This window comes from Macrosteles quadrilineatus, unplaced genomic scaffold, assembly GCF_028750875.1.
Source record: "Macrosteles quadrilineatus isolate MER2022 unplaced genomic scaffold, UCM_ALF_1.0 Scaffold_8__2_contigs__length_117827958, whole genome shotgun sequence".
Classification (NCBI taxonomy): domain Eukaryota; kingdom Metazoa; phylum Arthropoda; class Insecta; order Hemiptera; family Cicadellidae; genus Macrosteles; species Macrosteles quadrilineatus.
In genome coordinates, this window is record NW_026542601.1 from 75,987,750 (window position 1) to 76,012,787 (window position 25,038).

Here is a 25,038-nt window from a genome sequence, read left to right on the forward strand (position 1 = left end):
ATTAGACACCTAACTACAGGTGTTTTATACACACAAACCATTTAACTAATTTGTAATTTTGGAATATAGAAACAGAAAGCAGTTGTACTACCCGTGGAGAGGAAATAGGTCTGGACAGGAGATTAGGAATGAGGATCAGAACAGCTCAAATGATCTGGGAACACAAATAAAAAGACAAATTAAATACAGACACTGAGGACAACCTTTATTGAATGCATACTTGCTGGTCCTATACATAAAGGGATTGGTAGTTACGTTTACAGTACACAGTTGTTAAAAGCACTTAACATAGAATGTCCCACCCCACACAATACAATACTGACTCACCTCTCCCACCCTAATGAGATATTGTCACCGTAAGTTTAGGCCATCGACACGACCGGTGGGGCAGGGGGGGAGGCGAACAACAAAAACTCTGCCGGGAAACGTATCCGTCAGTAATAAAAAATACTATCTGTCAACATCTTATGCTAACTTTAAAGCTAATTTGGAAAACGCGATTGCAAGGTGACAGTCGTTTCCGAGCGGTTTCTGTTTTTCGCGTGATGTCGGGGGGCTAGCTACAACGGAATCTTATCGACTACGACATAGGAAGCGATGTGCTTATCACAATCTCGAGTCTTGTGATGCGACTTGCGTGCGTCACCGTACGATCGATCGAGATACGGCGATGGTTGATGTTCCTGGCTGCCAGCGGCTTAACCTAACTTACGACTAAACTGACAACCGATAATTCGCTTAACCGACTAAACAAGTAGAGAGAAACCCGAAAACAAAACTACTAATTTGGTTACTTACTAAGCGTTTATGACAGTGCTTCAGACATGAAATGTTTTCCCATAATACTTCTTCAAAATTTATCTGTGTCCAACTTTGTTTTTGGCACTACATACTGAACAATTACATTTAACCGCTAAACCGAGAATAAAGCTTCTCTTACAAATTCTAGAGTATTAATTAACAAAAACATATCACACAATGCCTTAAATTAGTCGGTTTCTATGATTGAAAACGGACTGTGATAACAGCACTTAAAAATTAAAATGCAAATATACACAAAACAAAACGAGCAGAAAACAAAAATAAATAATTTGTCATAGATTTAACGATGGTGAGCTGGGATGAGATCTGAGACTGATAGTTTATCACAAAATATCGGTTTGATTATAACAGTACTTAGTAACTAGACTATTCGATTGCATCGGGTCATAAAACTTTAGTTTTCTCTTTTGAGCTTAGGTATTTAAAGATTCAATAGACTGTTATATTATTTAATCTTATTACTTACAAAGGCTTTTGAGACATGCAATATATTTCATTCAGTACTATTTCAAAAATTATATACAGCATACAATAAAAAAGTAGAGTATTATGTACAAAGAAGGAAAAATTGAAACCTTGATGGTTTCATGCACATGGAAGTTTGACTTCAGATTGAAAATTGTATTTTAGTATTATGTAACACACTACTTCCTTATTCATTTTATACCTTCTCACTTACAAAAATTTGATTTGAACACTAATCTACGCTGAATTGCAAGTATCACAGCTGGTAACGAGAATTAACAGTTTGAGTTCTTTCAGTAAAATACAAATAATAGTAGATGTTTATAAGTGATGGGCCACAAATGGATATTAAAGACACTGAGTACACACTAAATCAAACAATACTCTATAACATTAAAATAAAAATTATTCACAATAACAATAATTATCTAAAACAATTTAATATTTATTGTTAGGCTAATTTTCTATCAGTTTGAAAAACTTAGGCTTTACAGTCCGAATGAATAAGGAAGTTTTCCTTGCAGGAACTAAACTATGTCGTCAAAACTCGCACTACTTGGTCGACTGGAACGGAAGAGCTTGCAGTCAAGACTAGCCCTTATCTGGAATTTGTTCCTTTTTGCGGAAATGTCAAAACAGGAATGACCAAAAACTTGAGAACTGCCAATCCTAACCTAAACTAACTATTGCGTTCCACTGCAGTCTTCATAGGGCAGTCCTATAACTCTATTGTTTTGGTGTACTCGTCTTTAGAATTAAAAAAACCCCATAACATGTAAAAAATTCTGGATCCAATATTCCAATTTATAAAACTGAGCAAGTTGAAGTACAAGAGTTAAAAAGCTGCTTCAGCAATCTCCCCTCGAAATCCTTGTGGAATGTAGTCGAGGAGAGAGAAGCCGATGGCATTATTGCTAGTTGCAACTTAAACTAAACCAACTTAAAACTACGGCTAAACAGTCAAGTCAGTGAACACAAAGCCAGGTCTTAGCCTAGATTACAACTAAATTGCACTCAGACTAAAGGCACTTGGGGGAAAGAGGCCGGCGCATGAGCGGCACCTTGACAATACTTGATCTTCTACCCCTCAAGACACGGCGTACGACAATTTCCTTCCTTCAGAATCTCACCGTTTGGGAATGTTGAGTTATAATAATAGCTTAACTATTCAACAAATTAATTCTAAGTTCACCTCAAATTCAATCTAATAATTATTAAGTAGTAATTAAGACAATATCTGACCTTTTCTCCATCAGAAAAGAAATTTGTTAATACTTTCAGTTACAAATTCGATATGGAACATTTGAATGGTTGCTGCTGATTTTATACCAGAGTATTTTAAAACGGTAAGAGTCAAGAGAAAGGAGATCTTTCTTGCCATTGCACGTACACATAAAGTAAATGTATAAATGCTAAGTGAGTGAAAGCTAAGGGAGACTAGAGTGGTGCTGCAGCCTTGAACATCAACCCTCACCAAAGAGGCACGGAAAGTTTGTTTTGTTCAGTTTGTCGAGTCGGTACATGTCAGCGGGTGGAACCTGACAGATCTCTGAAACCTCCGACATTCAGTCTTAAATCGGTTTGAAAACTCTGAATACTCGTATAACCCTGACGACTAAACCATAACCGTTAATCTTACATCTAACTTACGAACTATGGTATAGAATCATCTGCAAACAAAACCCACAAACCCGAGTGATTAATCTAAAACAAACAAACAACGATATAAGGCTGTCTCCGCAGAAACGCGATTGGTCGAGAAAAACCGTCGACTGGAAACTAAAAACATTACTTCCAAACAAAATTATAACTTCGGCTCTCGGTAGAAACTATATATGAAAATTATAAAATAAAAATCGACTAACGACAAATAGACTACGAAATGTGACTGGTGTAACCTCTATTGGCTTTAATAAGTCTCATGTGATTTGTTAAAAAAACTACATAATAATATTGACATATTATTGATATGGCTGATGAGACGGGGGCGTTTACACTCGCCGACCAAGAACGGACAAACGAACAAACAAACGGAACGGCCGAACACTGTCGGATCAGACCGACAGACAGATTATTGCTTGGTCGACGCAAACAGTCTTCAATTGGTGTTCCCGATGTTGCCGATGAAACGAGAGTGAGGCATTAGTTTGGTCAGAGCGATGAATAAACGCCCCCGACCCTTACATCACAATATACATTACAACAGCACCCACACACCCATTCACTCACACTTTTTTTTTTGTTTTTAATATTTTTTATCATTATTTTATTATTATTATTATTATTCAATACTTTTAAGTTAAAACTCTTCAACACTCTTATTTTAACAATTGTACAACATCAATATCATAATTATTCTCAAAAACAAAAAGTGGCACTTGAATCACATAAGGGGGGAAGACGACCAGACGTTCATTTACTGATTCAATTTAGTAATTAGCACCAGACAAGAACTTCCTGCCTACGTTCGCTTTACGGTAAATCTAAACAATAAAGACTTGTCATCTCGAAATCACAAAAAATGGAGTAAAATCCACAAAAATAAAAATTATCTGACAAAAAAATTTGAATAGCAAACTACATAATATTGGACAAAAACAAAATATTTAGCCGTAAAACCACGTCATGGCTGAGTTTGAAAGCAGATCGAAAATGATTTAGATACAAAACAACGGTAACCGCTAAAAGGATTGTCTGATCGTCAAGTTTCACAGGGAATCTATTCTACAGCTGATCAAAATTACCCGATAATATTTTATTTATATCTAGACATGATTATTACATCGAGTAATTACTTCCGCGTATCTTTTAATATCTCAATGCCCTGTGTCCAATTTGTGCAAAAATACCTTAACTAATAATCATTGTCGTGGCGAAAACTCTAACTCCCACGAGCTTTCGGAGGGGAAAACACGATTATTCGGGCGACGGTAACAGAGAGGCAGTTGTGACCAGGAACTACGCCGGAGCGATATTCCTCGGACGGTGAATATCGCGCACGGAGATAAATGCCGCACCGACCGCGCGCTCGCGCAGGTACAAGAAACATCCTCAGAGACGGACTAGAAACGCACTGGCGGTCGGCACGACTCCCCGAAACTCTGTTTTACTTAAACCGAGAAGGAACAAAAGTGTAAGCTTATCGTCTTAATACTAAAGTTAGCAATATATATATTCTGTGTACAGCCAGAAATCTGCGTACGTATCACTTGACCGATATCACATTTACAGGAGATGGGTGAGCAAAGAGGCCTCAATTTCTGTCTTTACACCTCCTCACGCTATACTTGCACTACCAAACTAACCCTTAGTGCGCCTACAGTTACAAACATAATTATACTATGTTCGTACAGTTACCCTATTATATAATATTTGGTTCGAGATTGGCAATAGAGAAGAATTTTAAGCACATGTATCAATTATTTTCTAAAATCAAAGGAAATTAAAAGTATATACACCCGACACGCTACACAGAGCAGAGTTCGGCTTAAAACTAAAATTGGCATTCGGTTAATCAGACGAGAAACGCGGCACCGAGCGGAGCGGCCGCAACTCGCTGCCTCACTAGGTATTGGAAGACAAACTATAAACCAAAAATTAAAACATTACGATCCCTGTCATTCGTTAATAGAGAAGAGACCGCTCCGAGATGCCGCAAAGGCCTATCAGTAAAATTATAAATTAGAAATCACTTATAAATCTATATAATATAATATTTAATACACATTTTGCACCATAGTCGAAAACGTAACACTAACACTAACAGATTTATGCTTCGATAATAGTAATCTCTTATTATCCCTAAAGTGAACAACATTTCAAGAGTCTTCGATAAAACATAAGAGATAAAAAAAAGAAAGTATATCGTAACAACAGAGGTAATATTCTCGTAATAAAATATAGTTAAAAAAGCCACACAATTTTCACAGCGCAGTTCACCTAAACAGTACGACGCACAATAGTCCGCTGTGCCATCGCACTTTATCATACTGATAAAAATTTAAGTTACATTTACACCGTTATAAAATTATTTTTACTGTAAGATACAAATTACTTTATTACTTAAATACTTTTCGACGAACAGTCTAGATGATTGAAGAGATCGACTCGTTACATGCTATCGCCGGGGCCGAGTAGGTCGCCGGGCAGGAAGGAGTTTAATGAGGAGGGTGTGGAGCGGTGGGGGTCAGGAGGGGCGTCACCCCCCCACAAGGAGCTAGAGGCGGGAGGCCAGTCAGAGCCCCAGGTAGTGGCCTTGCCTCCGCCACGTCCCCAGCCACCCCCGGTAGCTCCACTACCAGCTGACAGGTGCTGTAGTAGCTGCTGGACCTCTGACTCTGCCAGCATCTCAGAGTAGATGGATGTGTTGCTCAGCACACAGTTGTTCAGAGCCCCTTGAGCCTGCAATACAAGTGTATGAAAATATGAAACCATTGTCGATACCATTAATAGTTGTTCATTTAAAGTACACATAGTTACTACTTACTTTGCTGGCCTCGTCCCTGGTGGAGTATTTAGCCAGAGCGATGCCATGGTTCAGGTACAAGTGGAAGTTCTGTAGAGGCCCGTGTTGAACACACAGTGTCTTAAGCGTTGATCCGTCAATCTGCCAAACAGAAAGTGTTGTCATAACAACATTCTAAGAATAAATGATATATACAATCTCTCTATTTTTACTGAAGAAATCTCCGTATAAAATCACATTCTCATAACTGTTAATATTCAAAAAAATGTTGGATGGAAAAATGCCAGTGCAAGTGACCAAATTGTAGTTGATCAGAAGTTAAAATAAGATGTAGAGAAATACACAAAACACTATGAAGTTGAATTGTTAGTAGGATACGGGTTGAGAGCTTGGGTAAATGCTGCAAACACAACCATGATACACAATATGTTGCTCATTGATTATTAGGAATAATTATAGCCAAGGTTGTTATTCATGTTTTTGAGGCAAGTGATTCATTGTTATAGCATTTTTTATTTTTTTCAGGGTATCCACCAGGCCAACTAGAAAAAAATCATGAGAAAAAAAAATCCAGGTAGTTGAGTTCATACTTTTCGTACTAAAATTTCCAACGTGTTTTGCGCCAACTATCGCAATGCTGTTTTAGCGCTAACACAGCTCGCTATTTTAGTTATCGGAAAGAGCATTCTCAGTTAAAGAAATAAAATTTATCATTACTGTAATATTGCCTGACACAACCAAAGACAAAACATACCAATTCAATTTATATATATTACTGATTAAATAATCCGAAAATTAAAAACTAATCCTTAAACCTGCAATTTATCAATAACTTCTTAAAAATAGTGATATGTCGATACCAAAATTTTTTGAATCTCTGTCCAGACACTATATACCACGTTAAAGAAAAATAAAGATATTACAAAATATAAAAAAAAACCTTCTAAAAGTGTGCCATTTTGAAATTTTTGGTCAAGCCAAACTCGAGGTTATATTGTGATCATCTAACACAGTCGTAGAGACACCATCATCGTTTTCTGCGATAACTGAAAAATCCAGAATATCTCACTCAGTAACAGAAATATCACCACTGTCTTTCGTGGTCGTGACAAAATTCTGATATTTTTCAGAGGTAACGGAAACATTAATATCCTCTTCCGTCACAGAAACGGTCACGTAAACATCATCTTCGTTTCCCGCGGTCACGGAAATGTCATCGTCTTAACTCGCGGTCACGGAAACGTCATCCTCGTCACCCACGGTCACAGAAACGTTTTCGTCTGCTCCCGCAGTCACGGAAATGTCATTGTCTACTCCCGCGGCCACGGAAACGTCATCGTCTGCTTCCGCGGTCACGAAAACGTCATCATCGTCTCCCGTGGTCATGGATACGTCATCGTCGTCATGAGCGATCGCGGCGAAATCACTAACAAATCCCACGGCCGTTTGGACATCATCGTCGGTCTCCCGCGGTCACAGGAACGTCATCTTCATGCACGATCGTGGCAAATTAAAAATCCCCGGTAAAATACGAAATTCACACATAGTTCCCAGTTTTCCCGGTCATTGGACACCCTGACAATTTTCCTTTGCGAATTTCCCATATAGGGAATAAGCTATACCATAGGTATCATGGTAAGACTAGACCCAGGACCGATTTTCTTTTGTTTTGAGGTCCCCAGAGCCCAAAACTACCCTCCGTCCACAAATTAATATATTATATTATTGTGTGTGTGTCTGTAAGCGCAATAACTCAAGCAAAAATGATCTTATTTTGATGAAATTTGGAACGTGTAAGTAAACCTAAATTAGTAAATTTATTTGAACGAGTATGATCGGACTAGGGGGACAGTTGTTTATGGGGGGGTTTTATGGGGGGAAAATGGGGTTTTCCCATTTTGACCACAAAAACACTAAACTTCATGATTTCTTTCCAAACCATTTTGTAGAGCTTAAAAAAACCTGATAACCTTACAAAAAACTACTGATAAATGTGTTTGATTGACATATAGGTTACCTGGGGTGTAAGGTTCTTGAGCAGAAGCCAGGTAGAATTGGGCTGGTTGGTCCAGGTGGTCCCGGGATTGTTGTGTCCCGGGCCCCATCTACTACCCCCTCCGCCCAGGCTGCCCCAGCCGTTGGTGCTGGGTCCCTTGTTGCTGCTGAGGCCTGGCGGGGGACCTCGTGCCTTGTTGGGGGCCCACAGGTCTCCCCCAGGGCCAGCTTCACCCCAAGCACTCTTTGACCCGCTCAGCTTTCCTAGTGGGCTGTAACATCATACTGAATTGATCAACTATGTTTTTTTAGAGTTGAAATACATTGTGGCATTTCATAGAAGCAATCAAGGTATAGAAGTACAGTAGAGACCCGCAAACTCGGCGTAATGTGGACTGGAAGGGTGCCGAGTTTGTGAAATGCCAGGTTATCAGGAACTAGGGTTAAAAATAAGGACAATAAAATTTTTAAGCGTTTTAACCTCCTTTTTTTATATTACAAGTCAGTATTAAGTCATCAGATATAGTACTAAAAATCCTTGGTACAAGTTGTGAATGATTTTACTTGAGCTGGCTTGAGTCCATGTTTAACTCGGACTCAAAATATCACTATTTTCTGAGCCAGGTGATGGCCGAGTTATCCAGACTGCCGGGTTATCAAGTGCCGAGTTTGCGGGACTCTACTGTATTGTGTTACTATAAGGTGGCTGCTGGGTGATTATAACGCTGAACAAAATCTGTAGAATATTCTAAGATTAACTAGGTATAATCAGAACTGAACAACTTATTTTAGAATGAAGACATTTAACTCTCAAATGAAAAGAGTAGATGGCAGTCTAACAGGGTTTTTAAAGCACATGTAAAAAAATTATTTTTTAAATTCAGGGACTTTACCATCTTACATCAATCTTACTAATATTATAAATGTGAAAGTTTGTGTGTTTGTTTGTTTGTTTGTTTGTTTGTTTGAAGTTCAATCACGCATAAGCCACTGGACGGATTGGGCTGAAATTTGGCATGATGATAGCTTACATTCCCGATTAACATATAGGCATATTCTTATCTCAAAAATCCTTTCGGGCTCCGCCCCAGTGGCTCTGTAATTCCCCATGTTAACCTTATGAGTATTCATATTTAAAGGGAATTAAAGATTTAAAGAATTTAGTCAGCTGTTTCAACTAAAAAAGTTGGTTCTATGATATGAAAAAGCATTAAAAAGTTTCAAGATTTACCAACAGGGTGCAGCACTATATTTTTTTGCATTTATGAAAACAGCTAATTTGAACTAAGCAGCCACAAAAAACTGTGATTCGCAATGAGAACTGTCAAAGTAGGATTGTTTACAGTTATGTTTATGTTTTTCATTTCATGAATAATTTGTGATATTTTGCAAATTGTTAATAATTTATTTTTCTCTATTGTTTAGGTGAAGTGGTAGAACATTATGGCTATGGTAGATGTGTAATACTATAGAATACTGTAAATTTTAAAAAGCGAATTTTATCAAACTGTGTCCTCCCTTATTGCAAACACAAAGCTTGGGTATAACTGTAATAAGCATTTTATACTTATATTCCAACCCCGTACGAAGGACGGGTACTCTGCTAGTATTATATATATATATTAGGGGTGGGCGAGTAGTGATTTTTCAATTCGAGTCGAGTCGAGTATTTGAGTAAAAACTTGAGTATCGAGTCGAGCCGAGTAGTTGCGCGTTAAGTAAGCCTAGGCCAAGGGGTTTAAGCTGCGGTAGTATTATTAGCATCTTGCTATTCACAACTTAAAAATGCTAAGTTTACATTATTTTGGCAGGCTAGGCCTATGGCAAATTTTCTACAAATAAAATTGAAAAAAGTAATGTTCAAACAAATGTAATATTAGCCTACTGGAATTTTTTGTTTTAAATGCTTAAGTTATTGAATAATATTTTTTCTACAGTTAACTTAGTTTTAGCGAATTTCCCATATAGGGAATAAGCTATTACCGTAGTACTCATGGTAAGACCTGGACGCGGGACCGATTTTTTTTTTCGTTTTGAGGTCCCTAGAGGCCAAAAACACCATCCGTTCAAATTTATATTTATATATATATTTATTTATATATATATATTTATATATATATATATATATGTGTCCGTTAGCGCGATAACTCGAGCAAAAATGATCCGATTTTGATGAAATTTGGTACAAATGTGTAAACCTACATTTATTCGAACGAGTTCGCGATCCAGCATAATTGGACCATGGGAACAGGGGTTAATGGGGGGTTTTATAGGGTAAAAATGGGTTTTTCCCATTTTTGACCCTAAAAACATAAAATTTTAGAATTTTTTTCCCAACCATTTTGTAGAGCTTAAAAAAAGAAATAATTTAGTATATTGAAGCATTGTTGTATGCCTAACGGTCACGGAGAAAATTCAAAAAAATGCAAATTTAAAATTCCCATGTTGTTCTTATGGAGAAAATGAAAACTGTTGTAGTTTACTTGTTTATGGATATATGTTGATCAAATTTGGCAAACTTATTTATTTCATCCTATACTATTGACGTTTGGTCATAAAACACTGTTTACCTTCCCCGTAGCAGCAAACCTAAGCACTCGTTATAGCCTATCTAATGTTATTTAAATTAAGAATAAATATGTCTTATTTATGGAAGTATTTTAGTAAATATGTAATCAGACAAGTTGAAATTCGCTTAGTCTGCAGGTTTGCTGCGGCGGGGGTATTTGTCTTTGCAGAGAGTTTGCAGCATTTTGCTGAAACAAATTTCGTCCTAGCCTAAACCCTGCCTAGGACTATATAGGTAGTTTAAGTACTTATACCAAATTTTGTAAGTTATATGGTTACTATAGTTCGGCCGCTTAGAAAGCGACCTCCTTCAGCATTGGTTTAGCATTAGCGCGCAGGTCGTTTTCTAAGCGGCCGAACTATAATTATTAGTACCTCCTACCTTAGGCCTAATAAAAAATTTGGCCTAGACTACTTGTTGGCTGCAGCATTAAATTTTTTAGGCCTACACATCACTACTTGTTATTATGTGTTTGATTTTTTCTTGCCTTTAATTCCTCCTCACTAACATGATAATCAACCTAACCAACTATCTTAATAAGGTAACTTTAAGAATAATTTCAATTCAAATAAGAAACAGAATTTATAAAAATAAATTTATTTATAAAACAATACTAATATCAAACTACATATTGTATCACAAGTTAAAAACATCAATATGCAATTAGGTATTTTAAAATAATCACTATTGGATAAGCACTCCGTCTTAAGTTTGAAGGTTATGGGTGCTAGGGCTATCCTCTTCACTCAGTACATTTAAACAATGATCAAGTCACTCATCTCTGACAGACTGAAAATATCAAACAAAAACATAGTAGGCCTATTATCTCGAAATAAAATCCCACATTAAACACTTAATTTAAAATTAAAACACATTTCACTGTAGCCCGGTATAGCCTATTTGGCCTTTCTTTATAAACTCACATTTTCTAGGTTAAGTTACAATTCAAACTGTAGTTGTCATGTTTCTGCCACCAGATTGAAAATTGCACAGTCAAAATCACAAACAGAATATGTTTATTTTACTTTCTATTAAACTTCCACTAACAAAATCAATTTTATTTTAAGTTACAAATTCACTTCAAAGTAAAAACATTCAAAACTAACATTGACATAACTTCACTCCAATCCATTGTTTTGTTGTTACGCCATACGCCAGCTGTCACCATATCTGCTCTCTCTCTCTCTCTCTCTCTCTCTCTCTCTCTCGTCAGTCTGCTCATTCTGCTTCTGCTTTGTTTTCCCATCAAACAGCTGTTTTGCAGGGCTGACATTGCCATATTTTTATCACTACACCATTATGGTGAATGTTGGTAAAATTATCATAAAATTGCTATTGCTTTTATTTTGTAAAAAAAATTAATAGTTTGACTAATTTTAATCATGTTAATGTAAACTCATTAGAAAATAAATTATACTTAAAGTTTGTTTACGCCAATACCACAGTTGTAAAAGTACAAAAATTATCGTCCATCTGGCAACACTGAGTTTAAAGTGGAACTGATCTTTTCTTTCCGCCAAGACCCAATGAGATTGCGTCATTCAGATGCATGTTCCTTGCAGCAACTTATCGGTTTGTAAAACTAAACACCAATACCGATTAATGTAAAAAAATATTATGCTTCAACAGGTTATTTTTATTTGTTGTATTTCTATATTTTGGTATACAATATTTTGTTATTTCTATATTTTGGTTTAAAATATTTTTATGGCAGTTCGAACTAAATCTGATACTGTACTTTGTAATATCTTCAAGAATCGTCTGCCATTGTTATACTAGTCACGAGACTCCCTTGTTGACTATCGACTATTGCAATTCGGTAGATTCATTCAATGCTTTATTTAAACTTACTGTATCGTTATCGAGACGTATTGTTTTAGGAAAGTGAAAGTCTTAAGTAGTCCTCTTGCTAGCTCTGCCGAATGACGATGGTTGTTTGTTGAACATTTGGTTTACGCTGGTCTAACGTATATGAGGTTAGATAGTTGTTTTTTGTAGGAATGGGGATTAAATAAGGCATCAACACAAAACAAAATATAATTTATTAAATATAGGTGTAGAAAATCGTGAAGTGGCACTATTTATAACTACTCGACTCGAATTTTTGAGTAGCAATTACTACTCGACTCGAGGTTGAGTATTTGAAAAAACTCGAGTAATTACTCGAAGGTCGAGTACTCGCCCACCCCTAATATATATATATATATATATTGTCGGAGATATTTTATTAGCAATATAAGCTTCAGGTAAATCATACATAAGAAATTCTAAAGCAGAATTTTGGGCACAGTAGAAATTAACTACCTATTTGTAAAAAACAGTTTAGCTGAGGTTTTGAAGCAGAGAGAAAACACAACAAAAATCTTAATGCACACAGATGTCACATCTTTAATCGTGCTTGAAAGCAAATAAGCAATGAGAAGACACATTAACAATATTTTAATACTAAAAAAAGGAGGATAGCAGCTAGCTTACCTTGAAAGTGTGGGTAGGCCATAGAATAAGTAGAAAAAACACTGTGCACACAACAAGAGTTTATAAACTCTTTCTCTACACTTGACAAAGTCCCTTAGGGGACAAAATATTGTGTGCACAGTGTTTTTTCTACTTGTTCTATGGCATACACACACTTTCAAGGTAAGCTAGCAGCTATCCTCCTTTTTCTACAATTTAAAATCCTGGCCTAGATCCTTTCCGTAACAAAATTAAAACTAAAAAAATCAAAACAGCAACATTTCATAATGCCTCAGTAAGTTATTCAGTCAAAAATTGAATATTAATTGTTATTTTCAATATAACACTGAAAAACAAATATTTGATCTGATATTTGCTTTGAAAGAACAGTTAACACTTCTGACCTGGTAAAGCTGGAGCTGGTAGTGGATGCTGGTGGGTTGAAGCTCCAAGTGTTATTGGTGAGACTCATCGGAGGGATGGTGTCAGCCCCCACTCCTACTGTGGGGGATGTCTTGCCCCCTGCTCCTCCGCTACTGAATATCTCTGTGTCCTTGATGGTGGCCAGGGAGAGAGGGGAGCGGACCACAGAGCCAGGCGTGATGCTAGGATCATCCTCGATACTCTTCATCTGGGTACCCTGTACAATGTAGGCCATAATATGTGGTATGCAAATTACTTCAATGAACACAAACTATCATTAGATCCAAACTTTATTTTCTCAAAAGTACAAGGAAGGGCCCAACCCAAAAACAATGTTACCAGTTCTCACCCATCCTACATGAGGTGCTCTGGCCACCCTGATCTGGCCGACTGACCTCTTTACAACCAATGAATGATGCTTATCAACCCAATTTGCTAATGGGTGTAAAGCATTCAGCCTTTGCATTAAAACCTCAGCATTTTTCCTCCGTATCCATATCCTTAAACATTCCTTGAATCCTAATTATTCCTTTAGTGTTTTAGTAAGATACATTGTTAAATATATACGTTTGTTTTGAGGAAGTAAAAAAAATCACTCGATTAGGAAATATATTAAGGAGTAATTTTAAACAAGGTATAAATAAGACCTATCAAATGAGGAAGAAGCGCATGCACAACTATATCACCAAACGTTTGAAAGAAGTTGGCAGCCCACAAACAGATCACAGCATAATTATTTTTTTATTTCACCTTGCTCTTCTCTTATTGTCTGGTACCAAATATCTCCAACTCTTTTCTCAAGCAAGTTATCTTCAAGAAGAACTGGTATTATTGGAATTAATATTAATTTGAAATAACAACTTCACCAATATTTCTGAATTTTTAATTTTTATGAGGCCTTTCGCCAGCTATGTTTACATAGCATACATATGCATAGCTGGCGAAAGGCCTCATAAAAATAAAAAAATTCAGAAATATTGGTGAAGTTGTTATTTCAAATTAATAAGCGAGTTAGTTGTACCCAATTCTTCATTACCGGTACTAAGCATCTTATGAGTTTTATGAAGTTAGTTACCTTCCAAGGTTTTCCTGGCTCAAACTCAGGCACTAGGTCAGTGAAGGCCTGGTTGGAGGCCTGGGAGGTGTTGGGCCACTCCTTACTGTCGTCTGACACACTGCTGGAGTCCGGCCACCCTCCTTCTGAGTTGCTGCGGCTCCATGTCCTGTCAAAACCACAGTGGAACATGCTTAATTTGAAAACTAAAACTAAGTTTAAAATGTTCTCTCTGTCCCTAGAATTATTCAATCAATGTTGAAATATTGTCAATAATTTCAATATAATAAGATAACATTTTTTTTCCTTTGAAGAATGACATTTAGGGCTTAACGAGATTGCCAAAAAACTGACATCGAAACACCAAAGGGAGTTTTAATATGACCAAATACTGTGTGGCAAATACCACATTACCCAAGGTTACCTTACTTTTCCTTCTCCCCCTACTTCCTCACCACCCTTTGCCACCAAAACGTATTTATTTTCTGTGTATACTATGGCCTGATTAAACGCTTAAAGGGAAATCATCTGTTACCCCTTCATTTAAAATATCAATAGAAAGTCAAAGTTTGTAAAAACAAATTGGGGCTTTCAATAAGTTGTGACTTTGACTCACCCGTCGGCCTGGCCTAGTAGCGGTGGCAAGTTGGGTGATGAGTTGCCTGTGGCTGGCTTGGCTGTTGTCCCTGGTGCCCGACTGAACTCTGACCCAGTCATGTCTCCATCCTTGTCTAGCGAGGGCAGCTTCCACTGGTTGAGTCTCGACTGCTGAGACTGGAATGCTGACGAGTGCTGCACAGACAGTCACAATCAATACAGATACAACAGTAGTTAGTAACCTACTTATTTCAACTGGAATTTGTCACATAACAATTGAATATGCAACACGAAATACTATAACCATTCTAGGTCAATACAGGACATTTTCATAGGCTACTTTTCCTAAACCTATTTAAGCCCATAAAATAACGACATTTAATAATATATTTGTGAAGTCGTAACTAAGTGGTGGATATCTATTTAAAAATTTTTCTTTATTTTTAACCCTAGGAGTGGCGAGACCGATTTTCAGTATGTGCTTTGTGGAGTGGCACGCTCATTTTGGTGAATTTGTAAGGGAGTTCTTCAAAAATCTGTATAAAATTAGTATGTAGAGATAAACTATTGAACCGTATATTCATTTTGTTCGAGTAATAGTCAGTAGAATTCAAAAATGGCAATACAAACCAATTTTGGAAAGGTAAGATTTTTAGAAAAAAGTAAAAAAAAATAAAATTTATAACTTTTTCAAATTTTATTTCAAAAGCAAACACGTGTCACATGTAACGTAATTTTTTATTGCACAATTCAAAATATGCAATTTGTTCAGAATTTATTCCTCTACATAGACAAATCATAATATACACAAAAGAATTCTTTTTATAGATTTACTAGCAATAATACGGAAAAGTTGGAAAACGTCAATTTCTTCAACTACACGTTGATAGATCCACAAATAACCTCTACTAATAAATCAATATGATAAAACCATACATTTTTTGAAGCCAATAATATCATTCTATATAAGAATAACTAAATAAGATAAGTAATAGAATATTTGGTTTTCACAAAAGCAAAAATGTAAACAAAACAACTGATCAGCTGTTATAGCCCACAAAACGTCACTAACTTTTTATCCTATTTTGGATCACATATGTATAAATATTTATGCAAAATAATGCATAAATATTTTGCCTGATACAAAATAAAAAACTAAATCGAACATTACACTGTAAAATTAGGGATAAAACCCACACTTCGTCTTTGTTATCGGACAAAAACTCACGACGACGCCGTCATTTTAGGTTAGACGATGACAAGTGTTCTGTTCCTTTAGCTTTGAAAAATCAAAAGCTTCTATTTGGGTGACCAGCCTAACAACATTGAATTCTACTGTCCTTCGTCTACAAGAGCGTATATAAAACAACGTTTTTGTACTTTTCACATTGTATATATATGCGATTTAGAAATCGACATTTTATGTCGATCCGCCACATGAACAATACGTAAAAATAGGCTATTTACAAAAATTGTTCATCAGCTGTTGGAATGTATTATGACGTTATACTTTATACAGAACAAAAGATTTCTTCATGCTTGTTGCAGTGGTACCACTTGCTTTTGTCAGAGACAAAAATTACGTCTGCTATTTATTTTTGAAATGACTCATCATTTCCGATTGCGCAACAAAACATGGCGTTCGCGAGTATTTTTAGTTTAAATGTAACTCATTATAAGATTGATGTATTTATGTTATAAGGTTCATTCTTATAATAAAATGTAACTTCGGAATATCTTTCCATTGGTATAAGAGTTATGTCATTTCACTGACTTTAAATGTGCTTAACATGCAACTGAAAAAACGTTACATAAATCGACATATTCTGTCGCCCGCCACTCCAGCGGCACATTTTGAAATCGACATTTTCTGTCGATCTGCCACTCCTAGGGTTAAAACATAAAATTCAGAATAGAAAACTGGGGTTTAGGTAGATAGTTAATTGGGCCTACCTGAGGCTCCTTGTTTAGGGACAGTTCACTGAAGGTGGAAGGCAAGGCGGACAGAGGGTCGTGATTGGCTTTGAAGAAGTCACTGGCACCAGCCTGTGGAGGCATCTGGTTGTGCTGCTTGACGTAGATCGCCTGTTGCGCCTGGATCTGGTTCTGTTGACGACAACCATTAGTGTAATAAAGCAGAGTAAACTTGTTACTAAGTTAAAACATTCATATAATTACAAACAAGAGTGATTGAAAAGATTTGGCTAATTTAAGGCCAATGCATCCATAGTAGCAATCTTCTATAGTCTAGATTCATTCTATCAAAGACGGACATTATGGTGAGACAGTTGGATCAATACAGCAGTGATTTATTTTGAGTCACAAAAACTCAATTCATCCAACAATTATGTAAAAAAATTACCGATTAATAAATTAATTTCCTACCTGTTGTAGTTTTTGTTTTATTTAATCTCTGACTTGGTGAATAATACATTATACTGAGTATTTTGTTGTACCGTGATGAAGATTGGATAGTGAGACTATATAGAAGAATATGCCAACTAATAATCAAAATCAAAATATAACACTTGGTCTATTTCATACAGGAGGAAAAGCATGATTACTATCAAGTAGGATTTCAAAATGTTGGTGTCAAAAAATGTTAAGATTCTTCTATAATTTCTTGCCCTATTTTTGATCTATTCGAACTAAATCGTTAACTTTATACAAGCCAATATGAAATGAAATATTTTACTTGGACCAAATTACTTGTTGTAACAAAGGTAGCAATTTTGGAAGTTAAGTATAGACCAAGTCTAAATATGCAGATTTAATTTCAGTTTTAAAATTATAAATAAATGTGTAGATCCGCAAAGACAGGCAGAGCCATGGGCCATCCTGAGTGAAGAATCTGATTATTGTCAGACAGATAAAAAAGCACAACAGTCATGAGGCTGGGCGCAGAACCAAGTATTCTGTCCAAAAGAGCAACAATAATTAAAATAAAATAGAATTCCAAGTGGGAAGGGTATACATTAAACATACCTTTTGATACATACAATACACGTGAATTAGAGATTCAAAATGTGTAGACCTTTCACACACATCACCTTAGCTCTACCCCGTTTTAATGTCTAGGATGTGTTTTGTTACCTGCAAGTTGGTGATCTGCTGCTTGGTCTTGGTGAGATGTACAGCATTATGCAGCAGTGCCTTGTCATTTTGTGGCTGCTTGGCTAGAGGGTTCTGCAGCTGCAGCATCTGTTGTTGACTCATCTGCAGATTCTGAAGCACCTTGATGTGCTGCAGCAGCTGGTTCAGTAGGATCAGTGTCTGTGGTGCCAGCGGCTGGTTCAGTATCTGACAAAAGCCAGGCAAGTTACTGACCAAATTCAACTCTCCAAGATCACTCGACGCCTTACTTACTCCCAAAAAATATATTTTTAAGCGGAACCTAGTTTTACCCAATGTTGTAGTATAGATGAAGTCACAGAAAACTCTTCATTCATTAATGATCATTACTCTATGAGGGAATGCAGTATTTTGTTAAATAAACCCTGAGCACAAGGGTATAGAAACTAAAAATCAGTGAACATTTAAACTGTACACTCAGTTGTTCCCAATGTAATCTCTGTTACAAATATTGAGTCACGGTCCTACTGCAAGCACAATATATTTTACATGCAAATATCATAATTCAACTATTAATACATTCAGATCGATGGGATTGGAAAATACCTAACTGATGAGTCTAGTAAGAATCAAAGTTTTAACCGGGTGTTGTATTGTATATCTATGGGCCTATTTACTTTTTTCCCAGCTGAGCTAGATGAACACTATCCAAGTTACCCTGTCTACCACATACTACACACACCTGGTGGTTAAGGTAGCCAGTCTGCACTGCCATTTGAATCTGCTGCACTAACATCCTCAGCTGGTGAGCCGACGGCTGACTGGCCTGCTGTGGTCGTGTCGTCTGCGAACACAATACAACAGAGTGAGTTAGAAGGTGTCAGGTCTTTTAAAGCACTTAAGAGCTTACAAAATAGGTTTGTCAAAGAGATTATTGAATCATACTGGCAGAATTGTCATGTTTTGTGCAAATGTGCAAGCATGTTCTACCTACTTTACTACAACTACTTTAGTCAATAATCGGATGCTATATTGACACAGTCTGTTCGAATTGTAGATCGGAATTGGCGCAAATATATTTTGTCATAGTTTTGACCGCAAAATGTACAAATTATTCCAGATTTTTTCCAGAGTAGGCAAAATTTACGGCATACTTGCTTCTAAGATTTTCACCGTCTAGCTATTGGATAGCCTGGGTTAAATAGACAAAACTTTATCATTTGATCATTAGATATACCTAGAGGGTGTTTATAAAAAAACTTTACAACTACAAACAACCATTTAAAAACTTTATCTTTCTACTTAAAGCTATGAAATAACAATCAAAGTTTAGAAAATAATTTTCTAACAAGTGTACAAACAATAGTATTTCATTAACTGAGTCTAAAAAGCAAATGGGAGATAAAAAGTCCTGAAAATAATTTAAAAAGTACTATTCATTTCCTACTTTCTATGTTTTGCTATTAACATAACTTAATACTTTCTAAGTCAGTTTAGCAAATAAATCTGATACATATAAACCCAGGTCATGCAAACAAAGCCACAAAAAATTGAAATTCGAATGTACCAAAAATTGTTTAAAACAGTTGAAGGAAGGGATAACACAATGAAATATTAAATCATATACATCAAAGAAAGATAATATAAAATAGTCATAAGAAGCCTTTATTTTTAGTAAATATTTCCCTCGTACTACATCAAGTCATCACTATTAGTTTACTTGGGTCACTGCTCTTTAACGTAAACTCTCCATAATGTCAACTCTTTCTCGTCATGAAATGTTTAAGTTGAAATTATATTGAGACAACCCCAATTTGTATCACTGTGAAAACTAAACCAACAGCTAAATATACCCCAGCAACAGTTAACCTGCAGGAAGCAAATTTCCATCAACTAAAATACTCCCTTAACATTGTCAGATTTATTTCCTATTTAAATCAAATTAATTTGAATTATGATATGAATACTTAAATTTGCTACTACAGGAAAGGTAATAAATTGTGTCTTTTACTGAAATGTCAATGGCTTGGTATGAAATAAACCAATTAGCCAAATTTAATCAAATAATATCCAATTAACAAGCAAACTACATTTTTAATTTTTGTTTTTAATTTTCTCGTAAACCATTTGGCAATCAAACACTCTTCAATATTTGCTTTTATTTATATACACAAAATGGTACAGAAAGAATTCAAAACATTTTTCTAGGATCAAAAAATGATAAGGACTAATTTTTACCCCATAAAACCCCGTACCCATTATCAGATCATGCTAGTTCAAACTTCAAACTTGTTCAAATAAATGTACATTTACACATTTATATAGAATTTCATCAAAATCAGATAATTTTAACTCGAGTATAGTGCTAACAGACGCACAAACACACATATATGTATATATGAATTTGAAAAGATGGTGTTTGGGGACATGAAAAAGTAAATCGGTCCAGGGCCTAGGCCTTACCAAGATATAGCTTATTATTCCTTTGGATAATAGCTTATTCTCTTAAATGGGAAGTTCTCCAAAAATAGGTGGTTTCACTTGGAATCCAAAAAGAAAATAATATTTTCCTTGTGCTGCTCTGAATCAAAATAATCATGATTTGACTAAAGGCAAAGTAGTTGATGACTGAATGTAGTGAAGGGTGTAAGGGTGATTTAACATGCAAGACAACATAAGTCAGTTACTGTAGCTGTAGAGAACATGCTACCTGGGTGAAGGTAGCAGGAGGTTGACTAGGCGTCTGCGCTGGAGGTGGTTGCTGTGTCATGATCTTCTGGACAATCGCTGGGCTCATGCTACCCAGCTGGCTTGAGTTTGGACCGTTCCCACTCGAACCCTGTACAACAAAAGCCAAGCCCTCACACATTGACACTGGCCTACAGCAAAGCGGGTGAGTAAAAGTCCATCAAATTTAAGTGCAAGTTGTAGAGTGATTTTCGAATGTGAAAACGTAAATCAAACTGTCTATCTATATGGTACAGATTTATTTGCAAGGATATAGTAATAACAATGATTGTCAATGTCAATGTGTGAATCAAAAAGAGAATGATGGTCTTAAAATAACAAGTGCTATTCATACCATCATTCATCAAAGTAATAATAATTTAAATCCATCCCACACATCAATGAGATCAAGGAAAGTGCAAGACCAACACCGTATCACCTGCCATAGGTTAATGCTTGGGGAATCTGCTATGAAAAAATTGCTAGAAAACTTTCTTTGTTGTAAAAAACAAAATTAAAATAAATAAATATGTGCTTGTTTGTTTAGAAAATAAAACTATCCAACTTTGTTGTTTAGAGAAATAAAAAAAAAACAATCTTAAATACTGTACTTTATTGCAGAAAAAAGATTATTTACATCCACATATTCATTAGACAAAAAACTTCTGTAATTTACACATAAATTTATATCAGCATTTAGTGCCGATTACAAACTTTTAAACATACGATAAATAAGACAAAAAAAATCTTATTTCCGACTAAAACCTCATTTATTTTACAATATTTCAAACTAGGCTCAATGAATGGTGTTAAATAAAGTTACTGATGAAATTAAATGACAGATGGAAGGCAAGAACTCGAGGTAAAGACAAAAAAAATGAAGGGGAAACCCAATCAAAAACCAATAAACAACACACTCCCAAATGTTCCGAGTGGCAGAATGTTATTCACTCACAGGAGGTGCGAAGGGCAGCTGTTGAGGGTTGAAGCGTTGAGAGGTGAACTGTCCAGGAGGGTTGGAGTGGTCAAACGGAGGCTCCATGTCTGAGTGGCCTCTGCGCCAGTTGCCTGACATGTTCAGCAACTCCAGAGCATCTTCTATGTTCATGTTCGAGTTTCGTAAGGCAGTCTCAATGTCTTCTTTCTGTTATTCAGATATTACAATAATTCGGTGACTGTCTAACTAGCTAAGTACTAGGACTAGTAACTAGTAAAGTAAGAAGGTTATATTTAGAAATACAAAACACTAATGCTAGGATAATAATAAATATGAGCTTTACTATTTTTAAGTCTATTAAGAGAATTTTGAGACATTAAATTAGATATGTTATAGTGGTTCAAGACAGTTTTTTTACTTACTTTGAATCCCATTTCAGAAAGAATTCGGAACTGTTTGCTCGCCCAAACAATGTCTTTAGACAAAGGCTTTTGAGGCTGAAAAATATTAAACAACATTATTATAAAACAAAGTAAAAATTGATGCTTAAGAATTGCACAATGATAGCCAACACCCAACTAGAATAATAATTATCTATTAAAATTAAACCCTCATGTGTAACCATAATTAAAGTTAGATCAGGAAATAAGATGAACCAAACTCAGGGCTAGAGATATACAAGGGCTAGGCCACGCGAGCTCAGAAAGTGATGCCAGGTGGCTCCCCTCCACTCCGCCACTGTGACGTCACCGCGGGCTCCCGGCACCGTATAGCTTTGCATGTGTGAGCGGTGGTATTGCCTCACATTTTGTGTCGAATAAGCTCTATGTTAGACATTTTTTAATAGGTATTACTATATTTTATAAAAGTAATTGATTTTCAAATAGGATTACGTATAACATCAAATTTTAATAAATAAAAAATGACTTTAGTATATATTTAAGGATAGGAGTGGACTGTAAAGCGATGGCTAAGAATACTGTAGTTATTGATCCAATGCATTAAGTTACTGTGTAATATCTGTGTTTGTATTGCTCAAATGTATCTTAATGTATGGATTTTTAATTGTATTTATTTATTATTTATTCATACCTTTTAGAATTAATTGAGGTTATATAAAATACATTAAGGTTGTATACAAATACATTATACTTAGTATTTTGAAACTTTAACAAGAAGGAAAATAATTTCAATTAATCAATTACATTTTATTATACATATATTTCAATCCATTAAAATAAAGTTGCCTGACTAACGGACCTCAATCTCTGTTAACCAATAACCAAGCAGTCAAGTTTTGGTGTAATTTTACTTTATCAGTTTACATCATGATTATAATTTGTAAAGTTGTAAATGTTTAGTTTCGATATTATTTATTGTGCCTTGACTGAAATGTGACATTACTTTTAGAAACTTGAGACACTATTTTTAGCCGGTTTTTGTGAACTTCATTAACTGTTAACCAACAACGAATATCGCGGGTGTGACTTTATCACTTTAATCATATTTATTAGTTATAAATCTGTACATATTTAGTTTGTAAACTGTTTTATGTGGATATACTTACTTAATTTAGGTCTGGGACATTACATTCAGCCCGTTTTTGAAACATTTAGTCATAATGAACAAACGATTTGATCGCCAAATGAAAAAGAAAAAACTATAACTATCGTAGAAACTATGTATATTCATGTAGGGGAATAAGTTTACTTTCATTTTATATAGTTGGCATGTGGGGTTTATGTGTTTGAAAAATAATATACAATTACATGTGTGAATAACAAAATGTTTTTCTAGACAAATATAAATATTTATAAAAAGTCATAAACATTTATTGAAATGATCATTTTACATATACAACTCTTACTTCATTTGATCTCTAATATTATTGCCTAAAAATGTTAACTTTTACTTTATCTCTTGATAATGCATTTATTTGGCTTTTGTTTGAAATTTGTAGAGCAAAATCGTGAAAAACTTGTAATTTTATTGTTTTTGGACCATAACTTTGTATAAATGTTAATTGGATTTTTTTTTACATTTCCATGTAGGGAAATAAATTCCAAACAATTTGTATATCTTGAAGTTTACATGAAAAATGTTATTCTCTACCTACTGTCAATATTTTCTACAATATTTTAAATATTTATTTTGTTGCCATTTTCAATTTCTCCGTTTCATTACGAACACTTCAAGTATACGGTTCAATACGTTTGGTCTGTTGGTTTAAGCCTATATGAATTTTTGCTAATATGACTGCAAAATTGCCAAACTGCTTTAAAGATCACACTATAAAACTAAATTTTATAAACACAATTATTAATATGCGCGTAGATGTCGGGTGACATATGCTATGCACTACCGTGCTAGACTACCGTCGCGCCGCGCCGATGTACCAGCGCTACGTCACTGAGGAGGGTCGGGAGAGGGGAAGTAGGATCAGGCGGCGACCGCTAACACAGGGTGTCTACTACATTCTGGATAAAAAATTCATGGACAATTCCCGTACATTTAAGGACCTTTGTCGGTGTGATTACAGATAGGGATGGACGGGATTGAATTTTTAGTTCGGGACGGGACGGGACGGGATTTTTATTTCCTTCCCGATTTTCGGGACGGGACGGGACGGGATTTTTTTCTGTGCATAAAAAGAAAGTACTGTATCGCAGTTACCAAAAAAGACATACGAAATGAATTTTTACCATTTGTGGCACTGATCTATAAAAGCCAAAAAATGGGTAACAATTTACAGGTACCTATAGAAACTTGTGACTCGCGGGTCACGGGGTGATCGTCTGTATGACTCACGGTCACGGCGCGATCGTCGTCATGACACGCGGTCACGGCGCGATCGTCGGTATGACTCCGCGGTCACGGGGTTATCGTCGGTATGACTCCACGGTCACGGCGCGATCGTCGTCATGACTCGCGGTCACGGCGCGATCGTCGGTATGACTCGCGGTCACGGCGCGATCGTCGGTATGACTCCGCGGTCACGGGGTTATCGTCTTCATGACTCGCGGTCACGGCGCGATCGTCGGTATGACTCGCGGTCACGGCGCGATCGTCGGTATGACTCGCGGTCACGGCGCGATCGTCGGTATGACTCGCGGTCACGGCGCGATCGTCAGCATGACTCGTGGTCACGGCGCGATCGTCGTCATGACTCGCGGTCACGGGGTTATCGTCGGTATGACTCCACGGTCACGGCGCGATCGTCGGTATGACTCGCGGTCACGGCGCGATCGTCGGTAGGACTCCGCGGTCACGGCGCGATCGTCGGTATGACTCGCGGTCACGGCGTGATCGTCGGTATGACTCGTGGTCACAGCGCGATCGTCGGTAAAACTTCGCGGTCACGGCGCGATCGTCGTTATGACTCCGCGGTCACGGCATGACCGTCGGTATGACTCCGCGGTCACAGCCCGATCGTCGTTATGACTCGCGGTCACGGTGCG

The 25,038-nt window shown here is 36.4% G+C and overlaps 1 protein-coding gene across 5 annotated transcripts in view; it reads right to left on the reverse strand.

The window, feature by feature from the left end:
- Nucleotides 1–179: 179 nt before the first annotated feature.
- Nucleotides 180–25,038, reverse strand: part of LOC129001832 (protein Gawky-like) — a 72,512-nt gene continuing 47,653 nt past the window's right edge. For 4 of the 5 annotated variants that reach the window (XM_054429282.1, XM_054429283.1, XM_054429284.1 and 1 more), the window contains exons 16-27: nt 22,003–22,077; nt 21,599–21,787; nt 20,627–20,755; nt 18,659–18,760; nt 17,938–18,144; nt 16,798–16,950; nt 14,864–15,039; nt 14,269–14,416; nt 13,175–13,410; nt 7,770–8,019; nt 5,774–5,893; nt 180–5,688 (exon numbers count right to left, since the gene is read on the reverse strand). In XM_054429282.1, coding sequence (XP_054285257.1) covers nt 5,398–5,688; nt 5,774–5,893; nt 7,770–8,019; nt 13,175–13,410; nt 14,269–14,416; nt 14,864–15,039; nt 16,798–16,950; nt 17,938–18,144; nt 18,659–18,760; nt 20,627–20,755; nt 21,599–21,787; nt 22,003–22,077 — 2,076 coding nt within the window. In that variant the 3' untranslated portion in view covers nt 180–5,397. The remainder of the gene's footprint in view (nt 5,689–5,773; nt 5,894–7,769; nt 8,020–13,174; nt 13,411–14,268; nt 14,417–14,863; nt 15,040–16,797; nt 16,951–17,937; nt 18,145–18,658; nt 18,761–20,626; nt 20,756–21,598; nt 21,788–22,002; nt 22,078–25,038) is intronic. The other variant, XM_054429285.1, reaches the window with a different exon arrangement.